This window comes from Sander lucioperca, chromosome 17 (assembly GCF_008315115.2).
Source record: "Sander lucioperca isolate FBNREF2018 chromosome 17, SLUC_FBN_1.2, whole genome shotgun sequence".
Lineage (NCBI taxonomy): Eukaryota > Metazoa > Chordata > Actinopteri > Perciformes > Percidae > Sander > Sander lucioperca.
This window is the reverse complement of record NC_050189.1, coordinates 17,297,611-17,324,627: the sequence shown is the minus strand read 5'-3', so window position 1 is coordinate 17,324,627 and position 27,017 is coordinate 17,297,611. Positions and strand designations below refer to the sequence as shown.

The window sequence follows — 27,017 nt, the reverse complement described above, 5'->3', positions numbered from 1 at the left end:
CAGCAACAGGCTGCTCCGAACTCTTCTTACAGCCAAAGAACATAGCAATAAAAATCACAATAATAACTGGAATAACTGGAAGAAGTTTAAGGATGCCTCCTCCATCAGTGTGACCTGCAGAGCAGAAAGACTTGTGAGGAATCAGCTGTCAGGGGAAGACAAGAAAACAACAGAATCTCAAACTCACCTGAGTCTGTGACGTTCAGCATGATGGTGTTGATTACTTCAGGTTTGCGATTCCCCCCGATTATAACTCCACATTCGTAAGTTCCGGTGTCGTTGACGCTGACGTTCTTCAGAACAACAGAAACGTCTCCATCCTTCATCTTTGGATCACTCTGGTTCACTCGACCACGATATGAGGAGAACTGGTAATTTTCATGTGTACGGTTTTCTTTGTATAATAAAACATATTTCATTGACTCCAGGTCAGGTCTGCTCCACACTATAAATGCGATGTCAGCATCTTTGGGAACCTGACAGTGAAGAGGGACGTCCTGTCCAGGCTTTGCCGTGAGCTGGTGTGGGTCTGAACAAGAAGAAGCAGAAAGCACACAGTTAATTTTACCAACCAATGATTTGTATTAACAGAGATCACTTTAGTGCAAATTCTTCCTACTACAGATCTAACTTTTTGCCAGTCGGCCTTTAGTGTCGTCAATTTTTTTGACTTTGTGCCGGCGGAGCAGCACGTGTCCACATGCAAACAGAGTTTAAAGCGCTTCTACGTCCCTTATAGTGAACTGTGAGAGTGAAACTAATGGTGTGCGCCTCCAATTCCACGGTGATTAAGATTTATAAAACTTAACCAGGTGTTTGTGCGGCTTTATAAATTTGCTGAAAAGAGTGCTAATGCATATTTCTGTCTCTGTCTCAAAAAAAAGACACTAAACTGTATTGACAGGAAAGAGGCAGAGGCAGCTGGAGCAGTGGGGCTTGGGCATAAAGATGGCCGCAGGGCATATCGGTTTTTAAGGCAGTGATTCCCAACCAGTGGTACGGGTACCCCAGGGGGTACTTCTGCTGTACGGGGGTACGTGGAAAGATTGTTGAGAAGCTAAACGGATTTTAAAAAAAGTGCAAGCAAACACAGAAGTTTAAAAAGGTAGCTGAAAGTACTGACTAAACGAGCGTAACATGTAGGTCCGTGTACTTGGTGGCCAACGGATTTTCGTTTTGAAAGGAAAAAAACAAAAACGAAAAACGGCCAGTTTCCCAATTACCATTAGTAAATAGGAAAACAAAAAACGGAAAACAACCCATTCTTCGTTTTTTGTTTTGATATTAAAAAACGGAAAACGACAAACAATCTTGTTATCCGATTGTCTTTGATGTATTTGTAGATGGAACTCGGAAATTAAAACGTGTGTATAAATCTTATTCCTTTTTCCGTACCGCCTGTAAAATCCGTTCTGTGCACTGCCTGATCAGTTCTACGCTTGCGCGAACACCGGCAAACTTCACAGCTCTATGCACGCATTGGCGTAAGGATGTTTGGACATTCCCGGTTACCGGAAGAAAACATTAGACAGTGACAGTAGACCGTTATGATGGCAGAGATGAAGTTTACAAGGTGTTTGCTGGAGTTGCCTAAAGTATCTGTTAATGATATACGGAGGGTCGTCCGGCCATCCAGTACAACACCATGTAGCAAATTAAATAAAGACTTCAAATTTTACGTTTCATCATTTCTTTGCAACTTTGAAGGTAATTTGCTAACGCTAGCTAGCCTGAGCTAGAAGCCTTGCTTTGGTGTTATAAGTCATGACTCCGTCCTGCTTCAGGTTAACCATGCTTTAATAAAGTTTAAGCATGTGTATACCTCTCACTTCATGTGTTTGTACTTTTATGAAAGTATCAGGTAAAAACAGGGCTACAAATGAGATCTCTGTGAGAGACCAGCTAACTCCTAGCAAACTATTATGTAGCTCAATGCTGGACATTTCACCCCTAATTTCGATCTCTTTACTGTATTTGTATAGTATTTGGTTTAGAAGCCTTTATTGGTGATTTTTTACGGTACAAAGTCCTGCTACATACGTACATAGCTAGCTATATATGCTCCGCTATGTCGCGTTAGTATGCAGCTACAATAGTTAGCTATGAGTATGCTAACGTTAGATTGTAGTGGAACGAAGCAGCACTTTCTAACGTCAAAGATCACAGATAAAGGCTTCTGAACCAAACACTACACAATCTGACATGTTTCAGCAGGAATGTGACCCGGAATTGGGAAGAATTTAACAACATTGCCAGCTAAGATGACCGTTAGCATGTAGCTACTATAGTGTTTACTGGCGTTAGCATGTAGCTACAATAGTGGTATACAGCAGTGGTGGCTGGGAGAGCTGTCATCCCATCTTCAAAAGGACACTTATGTACGTTTACACTTCATCGCATTAATAATAGACAGTCTATGATTATTAGTCAAGACGAAGTATTAAAGGTAAAAACATTAACGTAAACAACACAACAACGATGTCGCTACACGGTTTTGGATCAGTGACAAGTTTTGAATGTTTGTAGCTATGACTATTGTATAATAAAGATTTAATAAAAAAAGATTTAATAAAAAAGTTGTAATGTTTGGTCGTAAAGTGTTGACACATGGTAAATCACACACTGACAACAACCATACAGTCAATGACAGGGACATTGTTAGTTTTCTACTACGTAATTATGCGCATGCACAGAACGGATCTTACAGGCGGTACTGGCCAATAAATGCTATTGAAGGGCGGGTCTTGGCGTGGCGGGAGTAACTTCCGGGTCACGAAAAAATACCAATGCAAAATTAAGGAATACGACTTATACACACGTATTTTAATTTCCGAGTTCCATCTACAAATACATCAAAGACAATCGGATAACGAGATTGTTTTTCGTTTTCTAATATCAAAACAAAAAAACGAATAATGGGTTGTTTTCCGTTTTCCTATTTACTAATGGTAATTGGGAAACTGGCCGTTTTTCATTTTTGTTTTTTTCCTTTCAAAACGAAAATCCGTTGGCCACCAAGTACACGGACCCATGAGACACATTCAGCTGAGTGCCGGTGTTATGTGCCTTCTGGTTTTTCCACCTACTGGTTTCCGAGCCTGTCCAGATGCCGTGTAAACCTATCAACCTACCCACGTCAACAGATTCGCTACATTTTACTGGCCGTTGGATGTCGCAACTCAAATAAAAACTACACTGAACTGAATATCTGAGCCCTACATTATTATAACATTGTACAGCGGGAAAAAATGTGGTTTAAAAGTAATTAGGATGATCCTTGTCGCGCTGGATTCGAACCTTCCTCAGCAAAAATAACAATATACGAGTCCGCTTCATATTCAGTTCAGTGTAGTTTTTATTTGAGTTGCGACATCCAACGGCCAGTAAAATGTTTATGAATATGTAGCGAATCTGTTGACGTGGGTAGGTTGATGGGTAAGTTGATAGGTATACAAGGCATCTGGACAGGCTCGGAAACCAGAGCGGGTATAAGTTAGCAGCAGGTTTGATATTCGCCGGATATTCGTTTTCGACCTACCCCCGATTCAGTTTCTTCAATAAAATTCCACTACATTACGAGTGTAGTATGTTGAGGACAGTTTAGGACACTGAAGGTTAAAATATTCACCAAAAATCAACAAAGGTACATTTCCTCATTCTGATTGCTGTAGTAGTTTGCCAAAGACAGGGTGCTACATACTACACGTCATATTTTTGTCATATGTCACATTTACAGATTTTCTCTTTCCCAGTCTTCTATCTTCTACTACAGAACGTAATTTATTAGTAGACAATTGTGAATTGTGAATATTTTAATCTTTTAATTGCATACTGTTTCACTGTAATGTGACATATGACAAAAATGCACCTGTAGTACGTAGCACCCTGCCTTTGGCAACTACTACAGCAATCAGAATGAGGAAATGTACTTTTGTTGATTTTTGGTGAATATTTTAAACTTTTAATTACATCCCGTTTCACTATAATGTGACATATGACAAAAATATGACCTGTAGTAACTAGCAGACCACCATTGGCTACTACTACAGTAATCAGAATTACAAAAGATGATTTTTGGTGATTTCTTTCCTGAAAGAATCCCATAAGTCTATATGTCACCAGCCTGAGCACTGTAATTTGTAGACGGTCCCTAACTCTGCCAACAGCCGGAACGTAGATTGAAGTGCTGTTTTCGCTCGTAAATCGGTAGCAACGAGAAATACCTTAAATACATGTCATTTTTTTTGATACAGTGTCCTAAACTGTCCTCAACATACTACACTCGTAATGTAGTGGAATTTTATTGAAGAAACTGAATCGGGGGTAAGTCGAAAACGAATATCCGGTGAATATCAAACCTGCTGCTAACTTATACCCGCTCGGAAACCAGTTGGTGGAAAAACCAGAAGGCACATAACACCGGCAGGGTCGCTCGTGCAACCAGAAAACAGGTGATTAGTAAAATCTTAACTCACAAACAATCACACACAGAATCCTTTTCTCACATAAACAACTCACCGCCAGAGGAATCCAAAACAGGGACCGTCAACAGGACGAAGAACAGCGCGAGAGGAACCATGATGGAATGAACGAATCAATAGAAGACCAGGAAGAAGTCTGTCGCCGGGCTATACCTGTTGCGGTGCGTTCAGGTGGACTGGGACAAACCGCAACTGTGGTGATAGGAAAGCAAGTACATCTCGCTGCAGTCTGCGGGAAGGCGGGGCTTGACATCAAGCCCCGCCCACATCCAAGTCAGTCATTTTTTGTTTTTGCTTACGTCATTCCCCATACGCTCTAACGGACCAAGACCGTTCTCTTAATACATCCATGACCAAGACCGCCTGGTAGAATTTTTTTACTATGAAGAAAATTATTTGGATAAATGACAAATGATAAATTTTTTATTTTGAATCTTTTAATTTTATTTGAAAATTGTATATCTATAAATGTAAATGATCTGAAAGAAAACCGAATAGGCTAGTCACCAATTTAAAAATGACATGAAATTATATTTTAAAACCTTAAAAAAGGACTGACAAATAAGAAAGCCATCCGGACTCTGAACATTTACAATGCCTTACAACCTCTTTAATGTAAATTTAATGCGCCCCTTTTTCGTGTATGTATGTATGCATTTAATGTTTTCAATGTGTTTATGGATCTATACTTGAATAATAAAGTTTTTTGAAGACAAAAAAAAAAAAAAAAGACAGCCTGGTAGCGAAGCTGATAGAGCCTCTTGATTCACATTAGATAGAAACTGGTGATGTAGGCTAAACAAACGATATTTCATGGAACAGTGAAGTTTTCATGTAGTTACTACTGATTTCTGATTTTGAAATGATATCCAAATTTGAAAAATGGGTCATTTTAAACCTTGTTAATATTGATGACAATGTGTTCAAACGGAAAACGAGCCATATTTCATTTAATTTAGCCCTCAAAAGTAGAATGGTGTGTTGTTTCGTTATGGACTTTCATGTTAACAGCAAGAATTCAGTCACAACCAAAATGTACAAAGGGGCGATTTTACTTTAACAATTAACAGGTGAACCAGAAGCATTCAGGTGAAACTCCAAAAATTAGAATATTGTGCAAAAGTTCATTTATTTCAGTAATTCAACTTAAAAGGTAAAACTAATTATATAGCCTTATTACATGCAAAGCGAGATATTTCAAGCCTGTATTTGTTATCATTTTGATGACTATGGCTTACAGTTTATGAAAACCCTCAGAAAATTTGAATATTGTGAAAAGGTTCAATATTTTAGGCTCAAAGTGTCCCACTCTAATCAGCTAATTAATCCAAACACCTGCAAAGGGTTCCTGAGTCTTTAAATGGTCTCAGTCTGGTTCAGTAGAACTCACCATCATGCCAGATGCTCCTCGGATATTACCTGCACAGTAACACACCTAATCTAAGTATTTCAAAAGGTCGAACACACATACAGATGTCTAGATACAGTAAAATCACTACGTGATTACCGTTATATCCGAGGGTTGAAGTTGTATTTTAACGGGGCAGTGCAAGTTGCTGCTGTGGTTTAGCTGAAGCTAACGCAGCCTGAGCTTTCACGTTACAATATAAAAGGTGTTGACCGTTGACTTAGCTAGCACGCAAACAGTTCATTTACATGTCTACGAGCATGTTAGCAAACTACACCAAACTACAAATACTGAGGAATATTGATAGAAAGCAGGGGAAACTAGTAGGCTACTTCCATACTTTTTAGCATTGGCTAATTAGCAACCTGCCTTCCATCAGATGTAGCTTCCGAGCTAGCTAGCAGCTAGCCCCAGAAGCTCATGAAAACAAGGCTTTCACCGGAGCAGTCTTACGTTATTTCCGAACCACTCTTTTCGTTTCAAAGTCGGAAATCAAATGAACGAAAAAGTACACGGGCCCAATTACAGTTCACTGTTGTTGCATGAAATGTCGTTTGTGTTTAGCTTACATCAGTTTCTGTCATCTAATGTGAAACAAGAGGATATGAGGTTTGCTACCGTCTTGGTCAATTCGTTCTCTTAATACATCCATGGTTCGAGCCATAGACTGTATGGTTCGAGCGTATGGGGAGACGACGTAGGTAAAAAAAAAAATGACTGACTTGGATGTGGGCGGGGCTTGATGTCAAGCAGACTGCAGCGAGATGCTCCTCTAGGAAAGCGCTGACGCCGTTGAACTCAAATAAAAATTCAAAGTTGCTTTATTGGAACGGGAAACAGTTTACATTTAGCCAAACTGAAACAAAAACAAAAAGATCTGACGCTTCACATGAAAAATCAAGGAATATCAGTTAGAAACACAACTGAAATGAAAGCATCATAATATATTCCATCATATTTATAATAACAGGAAATTACTTTAAGTTGAAAACTTTGTAAATCTTATGAGAGGGTCCCCGATCCCTCCCTGGCCGGTTTAGTATAGCTGTGTCTCTGAGAGGGGGGGATACATACTTTGGGGGACTGCCAGGGCCCCCCCAAAACCACTCATGTTTCAATTTTTTCCATTTTCAAAGGGCCAGAAATGAAAGATCTGACAACTGCTTGCGTCTTTGAGTCATTTGGATCTGTTGTACCCCGTTTTGTCTGCACCTCAACCAAACGTCCTGGCTCATGGAGTTACAGAGCAGAATCTCGAGGGAAGATAATGACCTCTTCTGAAGAGTCCATGTTTTTTTTTAATCCTCCGTGTCCTCCTTGGCTTATAGCAACTGTGTGGAGGAGGGGTGGGGGCACGTGCGCGATCACGGAAGGCTTGTATCATGTGGATGCAACAACAGTTGTGTTGTCATTACTTAGATTTCCTCATGGGGGCGACAGAAACTAAGCACTATAGCTTTAAGGGTGGAATTCAAGTGAACATATTGATTCCCCTTTTTTGCTGTGGACCCATTTGCATTTTGTGCCACAGCAGCCCTGGACATGTTTAAATTCAGTCATCAAGTCTGGAAATAGCAAAACTAACTTCAGAAATCTTCCTTCATATCTATTTAAAGTTAAGTCCATGTGCTGTAAATGTGTCTCTAGAATGCACACTTTAAAGAAGCCAGTGGAAACATCACACCCTGCTCTGTGGACTGATAGCGTGCAGCTGTACGGTGTCTCTTTCTGACCACATTTCTGTGGTTGAACAGAGAAGAGATGTCAGAGACGCAGGTACAAAATCATCCCCCCCCACCCCCCCCGTTTACTTCCTCCCATCCAAACCGCTGCCATCTACAGGAACATACAGCTGGTTTCGTGTGTAAGATCAATGTTTTCAGATAATAACCTCAAACTAAATGAAAGTCTTTCAGAAACTCTCCAATCAAAGCAGCAGCTTCAAGTTTAGATTCAGATCTCAAATGCACAAAACCACAAACACATCCTTCAGAGTTTCTCTGACGGTCAGTGAACGTATCATGCAGGTAAGAATGTTCTAGTGTTTGTCTCTCTTCACTTCCTGTTGTGATTCAGAGCCTCGTTTTAAAAATGAATTCATCTGCTTTATTGCACCTTAACAGACTTTTTTGTTGTTTTGTCTTTTGTATTACAATAAAATTATTTTTAAAAAGCATAAATTTAAATAAACAACCCACTATTAAATTTAAAAAAAAAATGAACACCCTTCTTGTTTTCCGGCGGCTGTGGCTTTTTGATTTTTATTTGGTAGGAAAAGCAAAACATCTAGGGTGTGTTGAAGGAAAGTCATGAAATAAACATTACTACTGTCAAAAAAGAGAACTAATCAGATCTCTCTCCTCATAGTGAGTGGAGAGGAAACCACAACACTGGGCCACAGTCACATAGGAAAGGGGGGGGGGGTTACTTGATGACACATTTCAATAATCCTCACTTCACAAAGAGTCAGGATGGAGGAAACATCTCTGCTGTGGCTGCTCTGTAAGTAAACTCTGGGTGCGTTTGGGTCTGGGCTACAACTTAGCAATCATCACTCAAGTACTGTCATCTAATTACATTATTTACAGTTTAGTTTTTTATCACTTTCATGCCTGTGTGTCACAGTGCTGAATGTTACTTTGAGACGATGTGATGATGTCCTGAAAAAATATTAAATTCTTTAATCGTCTATCTATCTATCGTTTCTTAAAGGGGAATTTAACTAATTTAACTCATGAAGTTCATCTTTTAGTCCCTTTTCAGAGGGTGAAAACAGATGTAAAATGCATGATGGGAAATGTACGATCCAGGCTCCAGGATGGCAAAATTAATACTGACTAAATATTCTGCATGTAGATCATTGTGAGAACTTGTAGGAAAACGTTGGAAGACAAAATGTGATTTCCTATTAACTGAGAGTACTTTGTTCATGGGACATTGTCATTTTTTAAAGATCTTTTTAGAACATTTTGGAGCGAAGGTGAGTCCGACTCATACGGAGCAAACCCAAATAGATATAACGTGTTGACATGTAAAGATAAACTGTCCAACACAACCATCCAGTTTGCTGTATAACTTGAAAAGGAGACCCTTCTTCTTTCTGTCCTGTTATTCTGAGTCTGTACACAGCAGCACCAACATTCGTCTGTGTTCACTACGCTCTAATGCCTGTCACTCTTCTCTGATGTCTAGTTCCACATTAAACCACAAACCAACCTCAGTTTCATTTCTCTTCAGTTCTGACTTCACCGCTGAGCTGCACCACAAACACAGGTTAGTAAACTCCTCTTTCTTGATAGAACAGTTAGAGTTTGCATGTGGAGAACAAGTTGTAAATGTGTTTTGTGTTGAAACTGATCATGCAAAGAAGATGTATATATAAAACCTAAATATTAACAACGACAAACTACATCCTCCTGCTCTTACACACTCATTCACGGGGATGTTTAGTTCAATTGAAAATGTAACCTAGAGACGATGTTGCGATGGGATCAACGCCAACAACTGCACCGTCAAAAAATGCCAGGGGCGTACAGCGGAGGCGCCTTCACTGCTTTCTTCTTGCCTACTTACAACACCCGTAAAGATCCAGACACACCAACCCGACATCAAAGAACTAGTGGCAACGAAGGTTGAGTGTTTTGTCGCCTCAAGTCGCCTAGGTCTGGGCCAAAAAGTGGCACTAGAACACATCGCAAAGACTACAGCCAACAGCAAACTAGCATGCACGAAATAACTCTCCATACCTGAAGGTAGTCTCCATTTGTCATAGAAAAAGTTCTGATGCTATTCTGTTGACAGACAGGCAGACATATAAACGCATTGCAAAATACTCCAAAGTGCTTCTGTGGTAGTTCGTGCTAAAGTGGACGTCACCACGACCACATTTTCCCATGACGACACTCAAACATATCAGCCACATGCTTCCCACAGCTGTCGGTTTATTTTTTAACTACCGCATCCTCTTTCCTCCTCCCTCCAGCCTCTCTGACTGTGAGTCCCAGCAGCTCTCAGTTCTTCAGCTGGTCGTCTGTCTCTCTGAGCTGTGAGGAGGACGACACCTCTGCTGGATGGACTCTGAGGAGGAACACGAGTGAAGAAAAAAAATCTAAGTGCGGAGATGGCTGGGGAAATCCTGATGGTTCATCCTGTAACATCAGCTACATTGTCCCTTTGGACAGTGGAGTTTACTGGTGTGAGTCCAGAGAGGGAGCAACCAGTAACAGCATCAACATCACTGTCACGGGTAAGATCAGACTGTGGAGTCAGTATTGATGAAGCTGTGTGTGAATGGATGACATGCTGTAGTTTGTCTCTGCGTTGAGGTGGACCAGTGATCCTGCAGAGTCCTGTCCTCCCTGTGACGGAGGGAGAAGACCTAACTCTGCACTGTGAAACAAAGACATCCTCCAACCTCTCAGCTGGTTTCTATAAAGATGGCTCCTTCATCAGGACTGAGCCTGCAGGTCACATGACCATCCACCATGTTTCCAGGTCTGATGAAGGCCTCTACAAGTGCAACATCAGCAGTGTTGGAGAGTCTCCACCCAGCTGGGTCTCTGTCACAGGTGAGGAGGTTACCTTTGATTTAAGAGGTTCAGTTAAGTTATCAAGTTATTTCAGGGCACTTTGCAGACCAAACTATTATTTACAGAGACATTTCAACCCAAGAGCAAGCATTTATGGGTGACAGTGGTGAGTGAAAAACTTCATTTAAACAGGCAGAAACCTCAGACAGCATCAGGTGCAGCCACAATCCAGTTGCCACCACAATCCAAGGAAATCTGTGATGCGAGAAAGCACAAGAACTCCGGGGAAGAAGCTAAGTTAGTAACAGGCATTAATGGGACATGAGACACACAGATGGAGAGAGAAAGAGAGAGGAGCTCAGTGTGTCATAGGAAGTCCCCCCAGCAGTCTAAACCTAAGGCAGCAAAACTAAGGCAAACCTGAGCCAGCCTAACTATAAGCTTAATCAAAGAGTTGAGTGTCCGCCTCCCAAACCACAACTGGGTGCTGGTTTAATTATCCAGATTTTCACCTGATAGCTGGAAATCTCTCTTTCCCCAGGGAAACTTGTGGCCACGGACCAACCTTCGACCACGGCACTGCCTCCTGACACAAACATGGCTCCACATCCTGACTCAACCATGGCTCCGCCCCCTGAAACAACCTCAGACCCGGTCCCTGACACAACCCCAGACCACCTCCACCTTGTGTTCAGACTAGTCGTCCACCTGGTGGTGTTCTGTCCATACTGCATCTCCACTTTCATCATGGTGTCTTTATATCGAGGCAGGACAACAGGTAGGACTCTGAATCATTCACTGACTTTACAATCAATCAATCCATCTCGCACTACCACGCTTGACACGCGACAGTTGTTTCTTAAGTCCAGTTTAGACCAAATATTCGCTACTTGCAGGTACTTGCAATGCTGTGGTCTACAGTGTTCTGAAACCTTCCAGTTCACATTAACGCAACGAGACGAGACGGTGTATCATCTGCAAAGAGACAAACTTATCTTCCGTTCTAGTTTCCGACTTTTCAGGCTTTTCGTAGCTGGATATCATTTGTAGTCTTAAAATATGAATTAGGATAGTGATAGTGAGATACTTGCTACAGTTGCATTTGGCTTTGTTCTATCACCGCTACCTCTCTTCAGTCACTCTCTAGCCCGCTCCACAACATACCGTGCTTAGTGCGCTTGTTGAGCCTCCGTCTAAAACTCTGCCATTTACACCAGCTGACAGTTTGTAACATAGAAATAAATTAGACTATGGATAATTTTATTTCCAACATGACATCATGTTATCTGTACGCATTTTGAGCTATGTGTATGTCTACGCCGTATACAGCATGAGCGAGTATGCGTCTTGATAACATGCCAAAATGGCATACGAATTGGCGTGTCATACATACGCCACTTATTGAGATCAGTCTGTGCATTTTGACCCCGTGTATGTCTACGTCGGACAGGTTGGGTTTAGGAAAAGAAGAACGGGACGGTTGGGTTTAAGAAACGTGGGGTCACGATCCCCGGTCTCCTGGGTGAAAGTCCTGTGTTGTTTGACCCATCCAACCCCAGACCAACCTCCCTATGTAGATTTTTGCGTTTTCATACTACTCGCTATGGCGTAAATTGACACGCAATCGCAAGGTAATGTAAGTCAATGGAGGCCAAACGGCATTGATAAACACGCTAAAAAGCGAGTATGCGTCTTGATAACACGCCAAAATGGCATACAAATTGGCGTGTCATACATATGCCACTTCATGAGATCAGTCTGTTATTTCTATAGTTTGTAATCGACTCCACCAGCTGGCTTCTCTATTGGCTGTTGAAACAGGAGACGTCTCTTACGTTCTAAAACCAGCCTCTGGAGACTCCACCAGCTGGCTTCTCTATTGGCTGTTGAAACGGGAGACGTCTCTTGCGTTCTAAAACCAGCCTCTGGAGACTCCACCAGCTGGCTTCTCTATTGGCTGTAGAAACAGGAGACGTCTCTTACGCTCTAAAACCAGCCTCTGGAGACTCCACCAGCTGGCTTCTCTATTGGCTGCTGAAACAGGAGACGTCTCTTACGTTCTAAAACCAGCCTCTGGAGACTCGACCAGCTGAGTCTTGCAGCGCTGCCATCCGCTGGTTTGAGTCGAGCTGAGACGGGCTGGTTCAGTCTGCTGAGACCTTCCCTGCAACGTTCTCAAACTGTTTTGTCTTGTCGTGAATCGCCGGTCTGAACTGGGCTTTACAGAACTCCTCAGCTGATCAATTATCTACATTTTCTTTCTAACCTGCTCCGACTGTAGGAAACGACCTGCCCGGCTCCGTGGTGACGACCTCGCCCACCCAGGCTGAGGAGGGATTGGATGACGACTATGATGATGTCGTCACCGCTGTCACTACAGAGCATCACTTCTGAACTGATCTGAAAAGAAGCTTGAATGTTCCTCCGTAACTCGGAAACAGTGGAGGACCCAGAACACTTATACACAACATATTTTATATAAAATCATTGCTTTAAGTTTGAATTGCTCCTTTACTGCCAGCCACAGCTATATCTGTAATCCTGAATATTTTCAATTAAGTTTCCATAGTTTTAAGTCTCTGCTTTTCTGGAGTCAGATTCATGTTGTGATGCTGTCTGTGTGTTTCCAGTCAGATAGAAAGTACTGCTGCTTGTTGTGGTTTAGTTTTGGCTCACAGAGTCAGACATCCTCTGCCTGTCGCTGTGGTGTGTGTTTCTACAGAAAACTAGGTCACCACAATCATACTGGGCCTCGAAACTCAGTATTTCTACAGAAAACAATTGACCACAATCATACTGAGCTTTGAAACTCAGCTTGTGCCCTTAAATTCCTCACATTTCTGATTGTAAATGTCACGCAGTCACATTGTGGGGACTCAAACCCAAATGGCAGTCGAGTCCCAACAATGTCAAGTATTTCAGGATTCAAACTTGGTTTCTGGTGATCTCAGTGTTTAGATATGGGATGTAGTTGTCATTGTGGAAAACAACATTTTGACCCATCCTCAGAACGAAGGTTAGAAATGGGTTTAGTTGAAGTGTTTGAGGTCTCTTCAGAACTAATACAGGCGTGTTTGTATGGCTTGTAGTTTTGAATGAATCTGCGTTGCTTTCTGTCTTTTACAGGGTTTGTATTTCAGTTCAGTCAGTGTCTTTAACGTCAGCTCTCTATCACTGCTGAGAGTGGGAATGATATTTACATTGTAAAAATGTGTTTGGATGAAAGCATCATATCAGTTGAGTCAGACAGCCAGCAGGTGGCAGCACAGCTCCTTCTCTTTCTTTACACATGCTCAGTTCAGCAGGGAACAGCTAAAGTTCAGTCTGTTAGATGTAGTCTTTAATTAATGTGTTTTTCACTGTAACTTTATTAATTCATCACTAAATTACAGAAATGTCTGTTTGTCTGCTTGACACTGATGCTGTGTGTCACCACTACAGATGGATGGAAAGAGTGTTTGAATATTGTACTCAAGTAAAAGTATTAAAAATGAACTAAAATGAAGTAAAAAATGAAGTCAGTCAAAAAGTACTAAACGTTACTGCGTTTAAATGACAAAATAAAGTGCATTAACATGTCTAAACACACATGACATCTTGCCACAGAGTCTCCAAACCAACAGTTAATTTATTTCAGAAACACTCTGCAGCAGAAAACAGAGAGAAAACTTCAGATACAGTATTAGGGGACCACTAAGGCCTATATAAAAGAGACTTCAGATACAGTATTAGGGGACCACTAAGATCTATATAAAAGAGACTTCAGATACAGTATTAGGGGACCACTAAGGTCTATATAAAAGAGACTTCAGATACAGTATTAGGGGACCACTAAGGTCTATATAAAAGAGACTTCAGATACAGTATTAGGGGACCACTAAGGTCTATATAAAGAGACTTCAGATACTGTATTAGGGGACCACTAAGGTCTATATAAAGAGACTTCAGATACAGTATTAGGGGACCACTAAGGTCTATATAAAAGAGACTTCAGATACAGTATTAGGGGACCACTAAGGTCTATATAAGAGACTTCAGGTACAGTATTAGGGGACCACTAAGGTCTATATAAAAGAGACTTCAGATACAGTATTAGGGGACCACTAAGGTCTATATAAAAGAGACTTCAGATACAGTATTAGGGGACCACTAAGGCCTTTATAAAAGAGACTTCAGATACAGTATTAGGGGACCACTAAGGCCTATATAAAAGAGACTTCAGATACAGTATTAGGGGACCACTAAGGTCTATATAAAAGAGACTTCAGATACAGTATTAGGGGACCTCTAAGGTCTATATAAAAGAGACTTCAGATACAGTATTAGGGACCACTAAGGTCTATATAAAAGAGACTTCAGATACAGTATTAGGGGACCACTAAGGTCTATATAAAAGAGACTTCAGATACAGTATTAGGGGACCACTAAGGCCTTTATAAAAGAGACTTCAGATACAGTATTAGGGGACCACTAAGGTCTATATAAAAGAGACTTCAGATACAGTATTAGGGGACCACTAAGGTCTATATAAAAGAGACTTCAGATACAGTATTAGGGGACCACTAAGGTCTATATAAAAGCATCCAAAGAGCACCATGTCATGGGACCTTTAATAGACCCGCCCTTTAAAAACAGTCACACACACATAATAAAGTATCCAGTGTTGATAAAGAAATCAACTCTTTAGTCTAAATGGCCCACAGAGAGGGTAAAGTGGGTTTATCAGTGTTTTAAGCCCCCAATGTCTGCCTGGAAGGCATTACGATTAGACAATAGTTATGGTTAGGGTTAGGTGCCTTGAAGTCAACGGTCGCAGCGTTGCGACACATGTCTTTGGTGTGGGAGAACTGGGTTCGATTCCCACTGTGATACGTCAACCAAAGTGTCCCTGAGCAAGGCACTTAACCCCTAGTTGCTCCAGAGGTGTGCAACCTCTGACGTATATAGCAATTGTAAGTCGTTTTGGATAAAAGCGTCAGCTAAATGACATGTAATGTAATATAGACACTCTACAAACGGATAACCCCGTCATTGTAACCAAAATATGTTCTGAGTTTATTTGCAAAGCTGATGTCAGTGAACTAGCATGTTGCTACTCCACACAGTAGGCGGCTTTAAACACCGACTATACACACAGGACAAGTTGACCAATCACAGTCCTTGCGGTCTGCGTCGCCTCGACGCAAAGTTACACATTTTTGGAGGTGCACGTCGAGCTACGGCGGAGGGGGGTTCGCGGCAACGCAGGAGGCTGCGGGGGGTAAGCCGTCGATTCGACGCAGAAGCATAAAACAGCCTTAAAGTATGAAGGCCACAACGGCGTGCTTTTCAGTGGTGTAGTCTACGTGATACGCAGGTATACGCAGTATACCCACTAAAAAAGCTCCAGAATTTCCATATACCCACTGAAAAATGTGCAATGATACGCAACAACATAGTTTTGTGACAGAACTTTCATTTCAGATATTTGTATTCACAAATACAGGGTAGAGTAATGTGACAGCAAACTAAACTAACACTGCGGAACATGCAGAGAGACTTAGGGCCCTGATGTGAAAACCCCCTTACTTCTTTATGTTCCATTATATTTTTGATATATTTGAATGTCAGCTATGTTCTCCTTCTCATAGGCTAAATAAAGGTATTCCCATCGTAAATTGGTGCATAAAAGTGTATCAGAATGCAAGAAATAAAGTCTTTGACGCTTAAAATAACCCTGGGGGAGGACACCCAGACCCCATACTTTGATATGCCCCCACACACACACACACACACACACACACACACACACACACACACACTCTGAGCCAGGAAAAAATATACACATATATATGTGTGGTACAGTATACCCACTACAATACATTATACTACACCACTGGTGCTTTTAATTTGACGGAGATTACAAGCTACTAAAGTGAGGCAGAAGAGTGAGCCACTGATTATAAACTATTTTTAATTAATTCACAAATAAGACGCAAGATTAAAACATGTTCTCCTCACACAGTCAAACTGATCCGTGTGATTTCCGTTGCTCAGCAGAGAGGACTTCTCCTCTGTTGTTGTAACTTGGCTCACAGCCCAAAGCAGGAAACTCAATCATGTGTTTTTCTTATTGCAAATTAATCAGCACTATGTTTGACTCTCGTGTGCTCTGACACATTTCAAATTCAAAAACATCAAATTGTAGAGACAGGTACGGTGGCTCTGAAGTGCAAATCACAACAGCAAATAGAAAAACCCAACAGCAAATCATAAAACACAACGGCAAATAGGAAAACACGACAGCAAATATGAAAACACAACAGCAAATAGGAAAACACTTCAACAAATCATAAAACACAACGGCAAATAGGAAAACACGACGGCAAATATGAAACACGACAGCAAATAGGAAAACACTTCAACAAATCATAAAACACAATGGCATTAACTTCTACCGGAAAAGGTAGCTCCTATCTAGCAGAGGATGGACCCTCCTGATTGGACTGTCTGTCTTTTAACAGGAAGGACAGGTGAAAAACATGGAAAAAGCGCCTACTTTTAACAGACAGACAGTCCGTCCAATCAGGAGGGTCCGTCTTCTGCTAGATAGGTCCTACCTTTTCCGGTAGAAGTTAATGCCATTGTGTTTTATGATTTGTGTTTTCCTATTTGCCGTTGTGCTTTATGATTTGTTGAAGTGTTTTCATATTTGCTGTCGTGTTTTCCTATTTGCCGTTGTGTTTTATGATTTACTGTTGTGATTTGCACTTCAGGGCCACCGTAGACAGGACAGGTTAAACAACTAAGGAGAGGAGTTTATCCTGCTGCTGCACAGAGAGACTGAACCAAAATTGATTATTTAGAATCAGAATCAGGTTTATTGCAAACTTTTGGAAGTTTTTCACATTCACAGGGTTTTACAACAAAAGGAAATAACCTAAACCCATCCTTACAGTGAAGCATCATCAGTAGAAACATTCACAACAGCCCTTTTAACCTCAACATCAATACATTACAGAATATTATTTCTAGAAGGTCAACTAAACAGTTGAGTAGGCTTTCATTATTATTTTTAAATCTCTTTTGACCTCAGTGTTTTTTCTTCATCAGCCAGGCAGTCTGCATTCTTCAGTCTTCATGTTTCCAAGGTACTATAAACCTAACAATTAATCCTAACACTAATAACTGACACTGAGTCACTACCAGATGCTGCTGTTAATCAGCTTCTTCTTTATATATTTTCTACAGATGATAATAACAAAAACAACAAACACTGACAGTGGCATAAATATCAGTATATGATATTCACCAGTGACGGTGTGTCCATCAGTGTGACCTGCAGAGCAGAAAGAGGTGAGAGGAATCAGCTGTCAGGAAGGTGAAGACTGAAGAAGAAAGGAGAATCTCAAACTCACCTGATTCTGTGATGGTCAGCTTGATGAAGTGACTGAACTCGACGGCTGTCTCCCTGCTTCTCATTGAAACTCGACACTCATAAGTTCCGGTGTCCTTGACGTTGACGTTCTTCAGAACAACAGAAACATCTCCGGCCTTCATCTGTGGGTCTCTCAGCTCCACTCGACCATGATACGATGGATGCTGGGCGCTCTCATAGTGGCGGTTTTCTCTGACAAAGAAGATGTAACCGTCTGACTTCAGGTCAGATCTGCTCCACTTCAACAATAGGATCTCAGCATCTCTGGGGACCAGACAGTCAACAGTGACATCCTGTCCAGCCTTCACTGTTACCTCTTTTTGGTCTAAAAACAATAATAAAATCCAGAGAAAAACATGAAGCAAAAGTCATTAATACAGTTCAGACAGCAACCCAGTTTGTTCACATGGAAATGCCTTGACAACAGTAACAACAGAGATGTGAAACACAAACAAACGGTGCTCCATTTTTAAGGACATTAGGGGAACACTGTGGCTTCATGTTATAGCAAGTATTTTACTAAACTGGGTTGTACTGGACACAACCATCACTCATGATTGATGACGTAAGAACATGAATATAACAGCAGATTCATAAAATTTTAACAGTGGTGTATGTTACAACATTCACGGCATCACTTGGTAAACCCCACCTCTCCCTCTCACACGCAAATCTCACCTGCTACAGTCGGAGAAACTATCCATATAGATATGAAGAAAGCTACATATGGCGCAGTTGTTAATCCAGCCATGAGAGCACAATGAACACGCCCAGACAACTCAACTTCTATACACTACACGCTTCTGCAGAGGGAGGGGAAAGAGCAGGAGCACCGCTGGGTCACAGCGCCTGACCGACTTGTCTTTCGCAGGCTGCAAGTTCAAACATGTTTTAAAGAGTGAAGATATTGGTATCATATGACACTAGACGACCTAAGGAATCCTTGTCAGAGGAAAGGACTGGCATAGTTATTCTCAAAGGGTCTCTTGACCTCCGCCCTCTAGATATCTGAATCAAAAAGGGTTCTCTGGGTACCCACGAGTCTCCCCTTCACAGTCACGCACACTTATGACAATACCATGCGGTTCTTATTTTGAAGTTATTTTTGCCTATTATAAAATTGTGTACTTTGGGTTTGTAGAACCTAATTCTGTGCAAACAAATCACTCACCAATATATTTTAGTGGCTATATATACACATACAGACAAGACAATGTTGAGTATATTCATAGTCATAGTTTGACTGTTCAACAGCATGCCATCTGTAATCAGTAGGCCTATATTCCACATTACATTAAATATAAATGTTTTCAGTGCAATACTCAGAACAGGAAATGTAATTGTTTTCACTGACTCATTTATTCTGTGTTAGTACACCTTCACTGCCAACGATGTTGCGCGCCCAGTATGTGTGCCGCATGCATGCACACATAATTTCCCCCCATCACCTCTGGCACCAGCCTATCTTGTCAGGGAGTAAAGGGCCACCGGGCGCTAATGGCCAACACTGAAAACCAACCAGTCAGAGTGGAAGTGTTATGCTAGTGGTGCAGAGCAACAGAGAGGAAATATGGAATACAAATAAAGTTACAATGGAGTGTAAAAATCAACATTTACTTGATTTAACAGAAAGCAGAGCAGAAATAAACCATTCAGTGCTTTTTGAAATCCATTCTATGATAAGGTGACCAGATTTCTGAGTCAAAATCCGGAGACATTTTCAGCTCAGAAGTGTAAATACCTCCAAATAAGGTAATGTTTTTATCGTCTGTAAACTTAAAACGGGGACACTGCCCCAGGGGCGTCACTAGACCTAGAGCTGCACTGGGGCACAAGCCCCCCTAGGGGGGTCCATGGGCATGCTCCCCTGTAAGAAAATGTTGTCTATTTTAACGTTTAAATGCATCAATCTGGTGCACTTTGAAAAGAAATTCAGACAACCAGCAGGGGCGGGGGTTCTATGTGTGGAGTAGTTTTGGAGACATGCCTCTTTGTATTTATGACATATATTAAAAAAATATTTATGGCAAAAAATATTCCCCAAAATTATGCATATGCCTATTTTTGAAAGGTAAGTGATGTAGTATAACCTGCAGAACACTAATTATGTGTGTGGTACGTTTAGAGACACAACTCTAATTATTAAAATAAATGTTTTTGGCAAAAAATATTCCCCAAAAGTACGATTATGCTTATTTTTGAAAGGTAAGTGCTGTAGTACAACCAGCAGGGGGCCTTCTTTGTGAGAAGTAGTTTTGGAGACATGACTCTCTGTAATTATGACATATTAAAAAAAATGTTTCCCAAAATTATGACTATGCTTATTTTTTTAAAGTAAGTGCTGTAGTACAAGTAGTCGGTAGTTGAGGTAAGTTTGGAGACACTACCTTATTTAAATCAGTAAATTAATAAATATTTTTGTTGCATCTCTTTTCGGTGTTGTAGTTTGTAGATGGTCCCTAAGCACTCGTCTAACTGCCGTCTCTCCGCCGGCTGCTCGTAGAGACCAATGTTATTTCTCCAGGTTGGAGGGAGGCTCCTTTTGATGAAAATTAGTTTGTAGCTCATTGTTAACCTTACTAAGGTAGGAAAGATGCGTTGTTTGTGATTTATTAACATTTCGCTATAGAGTAATTGATCCCGGGAGTTCGAATCTGTGAATATCTTTCTAACTTTACCGAAGTTAAGCTCTGAGCAGCGCTTGTTCTTGTTGTCTAGAGCCTGCGCGTGTAGGGTGCGCGACTATACGTTTGGTCAATGTTTTCTTTCATTCCAATTCAGTCAGTTACTGTGAAAACTGGGGACATTTCCAGGGACAGCTCCAGCCGGGGACTTGACACCGAAACCGGGGATGTCTGGTCCCCCTATTCTATGAGAGACAGGAAGCTAGCGTATGGCTGGAGGCTAAGTTTAGCTAACTGGAGGCTGGAGGCTAAGTTTAGCTAATTGACAGCCTGGTCTCACAGAATTCCATGAAATTATCACGAATTGTTAACAGCGCATTACGTGGTGGTGGCACGGAATGGGTGAAAAATCTGTGTGGCCACCACGGAAAACAATGCCAATGTAAAGTCAATGAGAAGATGACGTAGCATTAAGAGCGACTACGGTAGCAAGTAGTATGTAAGGCCGAAATTCTGCGTAAGGAGGTTGGTTGGGGTGGTGGATGGGTCAAACACAAGACTTTCACCCAGGAGACCGGGGATCGTGTCCCGCATGTCAACTTTCCTAAAGTCGCTTTCTTCTTTTCCCTCCCGTTCTTCCCACGTGTCACAGAACCGTAAGATACCCACAACCTTTTCCTGAACCCAACCCTCCCGTTCTTCCTGCGTGTCACGGAACCGTAAGCCCACCCACAACCTTTTCCTTAACTTAAGGAGCCGTGTTTATTTAACGGAATTCTTCCGTGGGCCCATCACGGAATGTTTTGCGATTCCGTGAAACTGCCACAGATTTTGAGTTAAGGGGCCGTGTTCATTTCACAGAATTCTGTGAGAACAGGTTGCTAATTGAAGGCTGGAGGCTAGCAGGCCCAATGCTTTTGCTCACCCTGGCAGCAATTTCTTCAACCATTGCTTTGAAGACAAAATCATGGTTGGTTCCCTGTTTTAACAACTGGTGGTTTTTATTAATGAGACAAAGTAGGGTACTAGTCACCTCATGAAGTTCTTCTGAAAATGATTCACCTGCTGGGTCCATTTTTGGTCAGATGGTTGTCAGGCTGGTGTGTGCAGAAGGAGCTGAGACAATGCAGGCTGACAGCAACATGTCAAAAGCTCAGAAAACACAAAGCAACTTCAACAGTCTGAAGGGCCATTCACATTGTACGCGCAAACGGCAGCGCTGCGCTATGAAACCCATTATTGTCAATGACATGCGCGCAAAAGAACTGGTCTGCCGCTGCGCTGAGCAAAGAGCAGCGCAAGCGGCATTCAAAGTTCAACATGGTTCAACTTTGACCGCGGCACGCGCAAGAGCGGCCGCGGTGCGCTGTGACGTGTCTGAATAAAAAAAAAAAAAAAGTAAACACCGAACACACGTGGATCCACCAACGGAACAAGGCTTTCTTTTGTTTCAAAGACAGAAACATCGTCTCCACCAAATCACTACTGTGTATCCTACACAATGTCGCATGTAGCCTACTGCACGTCTGATGTAAACACTGGACGCAGACGTGACGTGCATTCAAATATTGGCGCATGTATGACGTAAATTTGCGCTGAGCCCGGCGGCGAGCACAATAAATATAGTTGGGAATAGGACAACCTAGCGGCGAGCGCAGCGCATGCCGCGTACAATGTGAAACGGCCTTGACTCTGACTGAGGAAACTAGGCTGCAGGGCTGATGAGGAAAGTGGGAACAGGTGTGTAAGTGGGTGGGGGCATCAGGTCAGGTGACCTGAAAAGCCTGAGGGCATCTAGTGGAGGGTTGGAGGATTACAGGTGTGGGCAGTGAGATGAGACAACATAGCTTGGAAAAAGTGAGAAGGGGGGCTTTTTTCTTTAGAAATACTTGTGTCCTATGAACATAAAATATAAAACATCAATAAAAACAGCTGAAGTTATGGTGGAGGAATAATCTATGTATCCATAAAAGAGGCCGAATGTTCAGAAAGCAAAGAGCCAGCACAGAGATCTTAATGGAGATCCTAAACTGTTGACCAACTTGATTATTGGCCAACACTTTTTTTTCAGTTAACTCCCAACAAGAGCATAGTTAGATCTCTTCTGACTCCTCACGTGTTTGAAATGGAGAACACCAACGTTAGCCCTCCAAACAGTGATTTGGAGTCCCTCCATTTAACCGTTAAACACTGTTCGTTGCTACATCCCTTAATTTACTGTTCGCAGTCAAATTTGACCAGACAGTTTTAACTGCTCTTATTTTAACATAAATACCAATAAAAATGACAAAAAGTATTTTTAATAGAACATTGATTGTAAAAATAACCTTATTAGAACATTAACATCTACAACATGTGTGTGTGTGTGTGTGCGTGTGGGTGTGTGTTTCTGTGAGTGCGTGCCTGCATGAGTGTGCGAACATTGGTGGTTCACATGCACAAGTGGAAACATGACGACATGACCTGACAATATGAACTATGTGTGTGTGTGTGTGTGTGTGTGTGTGTGTGTGTGTGTGTGTGTCTTTTTGTGTGGGTGTCGGTGTTTCTGTGTGTGCATGCATGTGTGTGCAACATTGGTGGTTCACATGCACAAGTGGCAACGTGACAACATGAACTGTGTGTGTGTGTGTGTGTGTGTGTAAGTGGGTGTACATGTGTGTGTGTGTGGGTGTGGGTGTGTGTGTTTCTGTGTGTATGTGCGTGCATGTGTGTGCGAACATTGGTAGTTCACATGCACAAGTGGCAACATAACATGAACTGACAACATGAATTGTGTGTGTGTGTGTGTGTGTGTGTGTGTGTGTGTGTGTGTGTGTGTGTGTGTGTGTGTGTAGAATGGGCACACAAGCACAGGAAAGTTGTAGGAGTGTGTGTATGGAGATGTCTTTCATCTCCTGGATGAAAATTATACTCTTTCCCATTCATTTCCTATGGTGATCATTTTTGACCATAAACAAAAGAAGTTGAATAAATCACTCAAAATTCAAAGAAAGTAGTCACAATGAATTGTATGTGTTTAAATACCTTTTGTGAAGGCTATCATAACGTCTTTAGGCAATCTGATGAAAAAGGCCATGTTTATGGTACAGGGAATGTGTAAATCGGTCATTTTGGACCGGAACAGTGTTAGAAGGTTAAGCGCAACAGGCTGAAGAAGTCTTTCATTCATCCGTCTGTCCTGTTGCTCAACTACCTGAGAACTTAATCCAGAGGTTTTAGTGGGATATGTTTGTCCTTTATACGTCTATGGAAAGGGTCTTATGTGTAACTATGTGTTCATTTCTTAAATGGAACTGACTATGGTTGCAAAAATGAATTTCAGTTTTAACTGACAATACGGTCTTGGCTAGTTCAGAAAATGTCATGACAAAACTTTATTTATTTAAGACACTAGAGAGAAACTTGGGCCAGGAACAATTTTTATTAAACTGTTTTTAGAACTCTGAATTTTGTATCTCTACATGAGGACAGGACAGAAAGACCTCTTTCCCTTCAACTTCAGAGAAATGACCACAATCACAAATAAACACATATGGAAATAATCCTCTTTAAGAATATCTGATCACAAACAACAACGTTTATCTCTACAGATGTAAAGTTACAGTTCTTGCAAGTTTCCTGTCTACTGCAGAGGAAACCAGACATTTAAGCAAACAGAGGAAATGTGTGGTTTTAGCTGCTCTGAGACAAACATTTGAAGTGATTGATGTCATACCATCAACAGGTACGATGGCACGAACATCTCTACAATGGGCAATCTGTAAGTACACTCTATTCTTTTCTAATTTTCGTCCTTACATTGCTGTGCAGAGAAGAATGAAGGCGAGATAATATCAGCTGGAAAACTTCAGATATTATAACATCTTACAGGTTATTGATCAGTGTGAGCAAAACAAAAAAGAAAGTTCTAAAGCAAGTAAGATGGAACTAACTCATTAGGGGAGAGAGGGGGAAATAACATGTAGCAAAGGGCCGCAGGTCAGAGTCGAACCCTGGCCCACCGCATCGAGGAGTAAACCTCCACACATGGGCGCCCGCTCTACCAACTGAGCTATCCGGGTGCCCAGCATTACATATTTTTAAAGCATTTTAAAAATCGTCCAAGTCGCAGGATTTGTACTAACTCAAAGGAGCTGTGTTCTTTGCTTTTATGTTTGTTCTGTTAACCTTTAAACACTGTTTGTTTCTACCCACCTTAATTTACTGTTTTCAGTCAAATTTGACCGGACAGTTCTTATTTTAACATAAATGCCTATAAAAATGACAAAAAGTATTGTTAATAGAATATCTATTGTAAAAGAACCTTATTAGAACATTAACATCTATTATCTATCTGTCTGTTTGTGGGTGTGTGGGTGTGTTTCATTTGTGTGCGAACATTGGTGGTGCACATGCACAAGTGGCAACATGACGACATGACCTGTGTGTGTGTGTGTGTGTGTGTGTGAATGTGTATGTATGTGTGTGTGGGTGTGTGTGTTTCTGTGTGTGGCACAGTTGGTGTGGCTGAAAAATGCCATATTTATGGTACAGGGAATGTGTAAATCGATCATTTTTGACCGGAACAGTGTTAGAAGGTTAAAGTTCTCATTAAAAACAAAAGACTGGTCATTTAGTATCATGGACTTCATCTTCTCTGATCTCACAGTTGTTCTGTCTGACTGCAGTAAAAGCTCAAACTAACCTGAGGTTGATTTCTCCTCAGTTCTGACTTCACTGCTGAGCAGCACAACAAACAAAGGTCAGTAAACTTCTTCTATCACATCTGAAACCCCCTGATTTAGTCTGGGAAACCCTGATAGTAGAGTCCGAACTGAGGACGCATGACATTAGACGTTACGTTGATCACATTATATAGGACACAAACACAGTCAGCACTTTTCTCAGCTAAATGTGTCAGAGCGGAAGTGAGCCGCAGATCCTGTCTACTAGACGCTGCTGTGATAACAGACTGTATTGAAATAAATGGGGAAAACCCCCAACTTCTCTGTACAAATACAAACTAAAGAGTCAGTACACAACATGTTCAGCCCTCAGCCGATCAATCAGCTTCATCTCATGTCAGACAGTGAGGCAAATTGTCAGAGAAAGTAAGACGTTGGTGTTTAGGCTGTTTGGAAGCAAATGCCAATGAAAGGGAGGAACATGTTGTAATGCGTGTTATATTCATTTTCATTTATTTAACACCTGTGAAGTTGGTGTCTTCTCCGGAACGTGAGTAGCCTAGCTATAGGTTTGTAGATAGTCAGGATCACGGAGTGTGTGTGTGTGTGTAACAGTGTTCAAAGCTTCGGTTTGGCAGTGCGGGAACTCGGTGTGTGTCTCTCATATGTCAATTTCATTCTTGGTAGGCCTATTACCATTTCTCCTAGTCACAATTATATTCTCACTAGTCAGAATACTAATAAAATAGATCCATAATCAAATTCTAACTAGTTGGAATTGTAGGCGATTTAAGATATCTACAGCTTTGGTTGTACTAGTCAAATCTAATGGAAGCCCATTTCCGCAAATGTGATGAAAAAAGATCACGTCAGTCATAATGAGAAACGTTCCCAAAATATTGAGAAAGTATCTCAAAATAATAATATAATATAATATATTATATAATATAATAATATTTTTTCAGAAAGCTTCTCGTAGATTTTAGATATGTGCGATAGAAAGGTAGGGCAATTTTATTCAGTCCCAGCCCATGGCTCGTGTTAAGTAAGACCTCTTGAAGTTTAACGTGTTCTATTTTAAAATACACATTTTATTGTTCAATAAAAAACAGTTAAGTGAACGGAGCGCAGCAGGAACAAGCCTAAGGGCTGATAAAGCTGTCACAAATGTGGTAACACTTTTTCAAAACTCCACGCAGACTTCGTTCGCTGCAATGTTACAACTACATCTGTGTTATAGGCCTATAATATGATGGTGAGCTGACAGCAACAGGCTGGAGGTTGTAGGGACGGGTTTGGGATGGGAGAGGGAGGTAGAGAGGGGTTTTAGGCCCAGTGGTGTAGTCTGTATTTTAGCGGGTATACTGTACTATATAAATATATGGACCAGAATGGACATATAGGGTCTGGGTGTTCTCCCCCAGGGAAATTTTGAGTGTCAAAGACTTCATGTCCTGCGTTCTGATACACTTTAATGCACTAATTTACGGTGGAAATACCGTTATTTAGCCTATATGCAAAGAAAAACACAGTAGACAATTCAAAATGTATCAAAAACATAATGGAAAGTATGTTGTTACGTACCATTGCACATTTTTAAGTGGGTATATGGAAATCCTACGTATCACGTAGACTACACCACTGTTTAGGCCTATATTGTGTGAGGTGTGTAAAATGTAAAATCAAAATGTAGATAGGATAAATAGGTTTGGCCTTAGTTTAACATCTGAAATCATTACCGGTATCGGTAAAAAAAAGTTCACCAGTAAAACCGAGTGTGTGTGAAAAGTAATAAATGAGTTGATCTAATGTTTTTTTTTTTTTTTTTTATCGCTAGTTATTCCGGACTCTGACCTTGAATAAAAATCAGATGCAGACTGTTTAAGTAATG

General features: G+C 41.2%; 5 protein-coding genes across 7 annotated transcripts in view; 2 read left to right on the top strand and 3 right to left on the bottom strand.

Annotated features, from left to right (window-relative positions):
• The window catches only part of LOC116059871 (CD226 antigen-like), a 12,973-nt gene extending 8,339 nt beyond the window's left edge, over window positions 1-4,634 (bottom strand). The window contains exons 1-3 of one of the 2 annotated variants that reach the window (XM_031313135.2): window positions 4,519-4,633; window positions 188-529; window positions 1-114 (exon numbers count right to left, since the gene is read on the bottom strand). The exon at window positions 1-114 is cut by the window's left edge and continues 663 nt beyond it. In XM_031313135.2, the coding sequence (XP_031168995.1) occupies window positions 1-114; window positions 188-529; window positions 4,519-4,579 (517 nt within the window). In that variant the 5' untranslated portion in view covers window positions 4,580-4,633. Of the gene's footprint in view, window positions 115-187; window positions 530-4,518 lie in introns of both variants that reach the window. The other variant, XM_031313134.2, reaches the window with a different exon arrangement.
• The window catches only part of LOC116041340 (hepatitis A virus cellular receptor 2-like), a 180,113-nt gene that overhangs the window by 12,902 nt on the left and 140,194 nt on the right, over window positions 1-27,017 (bottom strand). The gene's annotated exons all lie outside the window — the stretch shown is intronic.
• The window catches only part of LOC116059873 (butyrophilin-like protein 1), a 267,674-nt gene that overhangs the window by 167,132 nt on the left and 73,525 nt on the right, over window positions 1-27,017 (top strand). The gene's annotated exons all lie outside the window — the stretch shown is intronic.
• LOC116059867 (Fc receptor-like protein 5) overlaps window positions 8,217-27,017 on the top strand; it is a 125,286-nt gene continuing 106,485 nt past the window's right edge. Inside the window, exons 1-4 of the mRNA XM_035993827.1 lie at window positions 8,217-8,391; window positions 9,127-9,162; window positions 9,872-10,135; window positions 10,215-10,457. Coding sequence (XP_035849720.1) covers window positions 8,361-8,391; window positions 9,127-9,162; window positions 9,872-10,135; window positions 10,215-10,457 — 574 coding nt within the window. The 5' untranslated portion in view covers window positions 8,217-8,360. The remainder of the gene's footprint in view (window positions 8,392-9,126; window positions 9,163-9,871; window positions 10,136-10,214; window positions 10,458-27,017) is intronic.
• Window positions 16,287-18,905, bottom strand: LOC116059877 (butyrophilin-like protein 8). The gene is made up of 5 exons (XM_031313144.2): window positions 18,514-18,905; window positions 17,816-18,160; window positions 17,581-17,736; window positions 17,289-17,346; window positions 16,287-16,449 (listed from the first exon to the last, which is right to left on the bottom strand). The coding sequence occupies exons 1-3, from the start codon at window positions 18,584-18,586 to the stop codon at window positions 17,600-17,602; spliced, it is 555 nt and encodes a 184-aa protein (XP_031169004.1). The 5' UTR covers window positions 18,587-18,905; the 3' UTR covers window positions 16,287-16,449; window positions 17,289-17,346; window positions 17,581-17,599.

Coding starts and splice junctions, on each gene's coding strand:
- LOC116059877 (XM_031313144.2), bottom strand. CDS start 18,586: ATGGCTGGATTAACAACTGCGCCATATGTAGCTTTCTTCATATCTATA. Junction 18,161..18,513: donor AGTTTCTCCGACTGTAGCAG/GTGAGATTTGCG, acceptor TATTGTTTTTAG/ACCAAAAAGAGGTAACAGTG. Junction 17,737..17,815: donor GCTGACCATCACAGAATCAG/GTGAGTTTGAGA, acceptor TCTGCTCTGCAG/GTCACACTGATGGACACACC.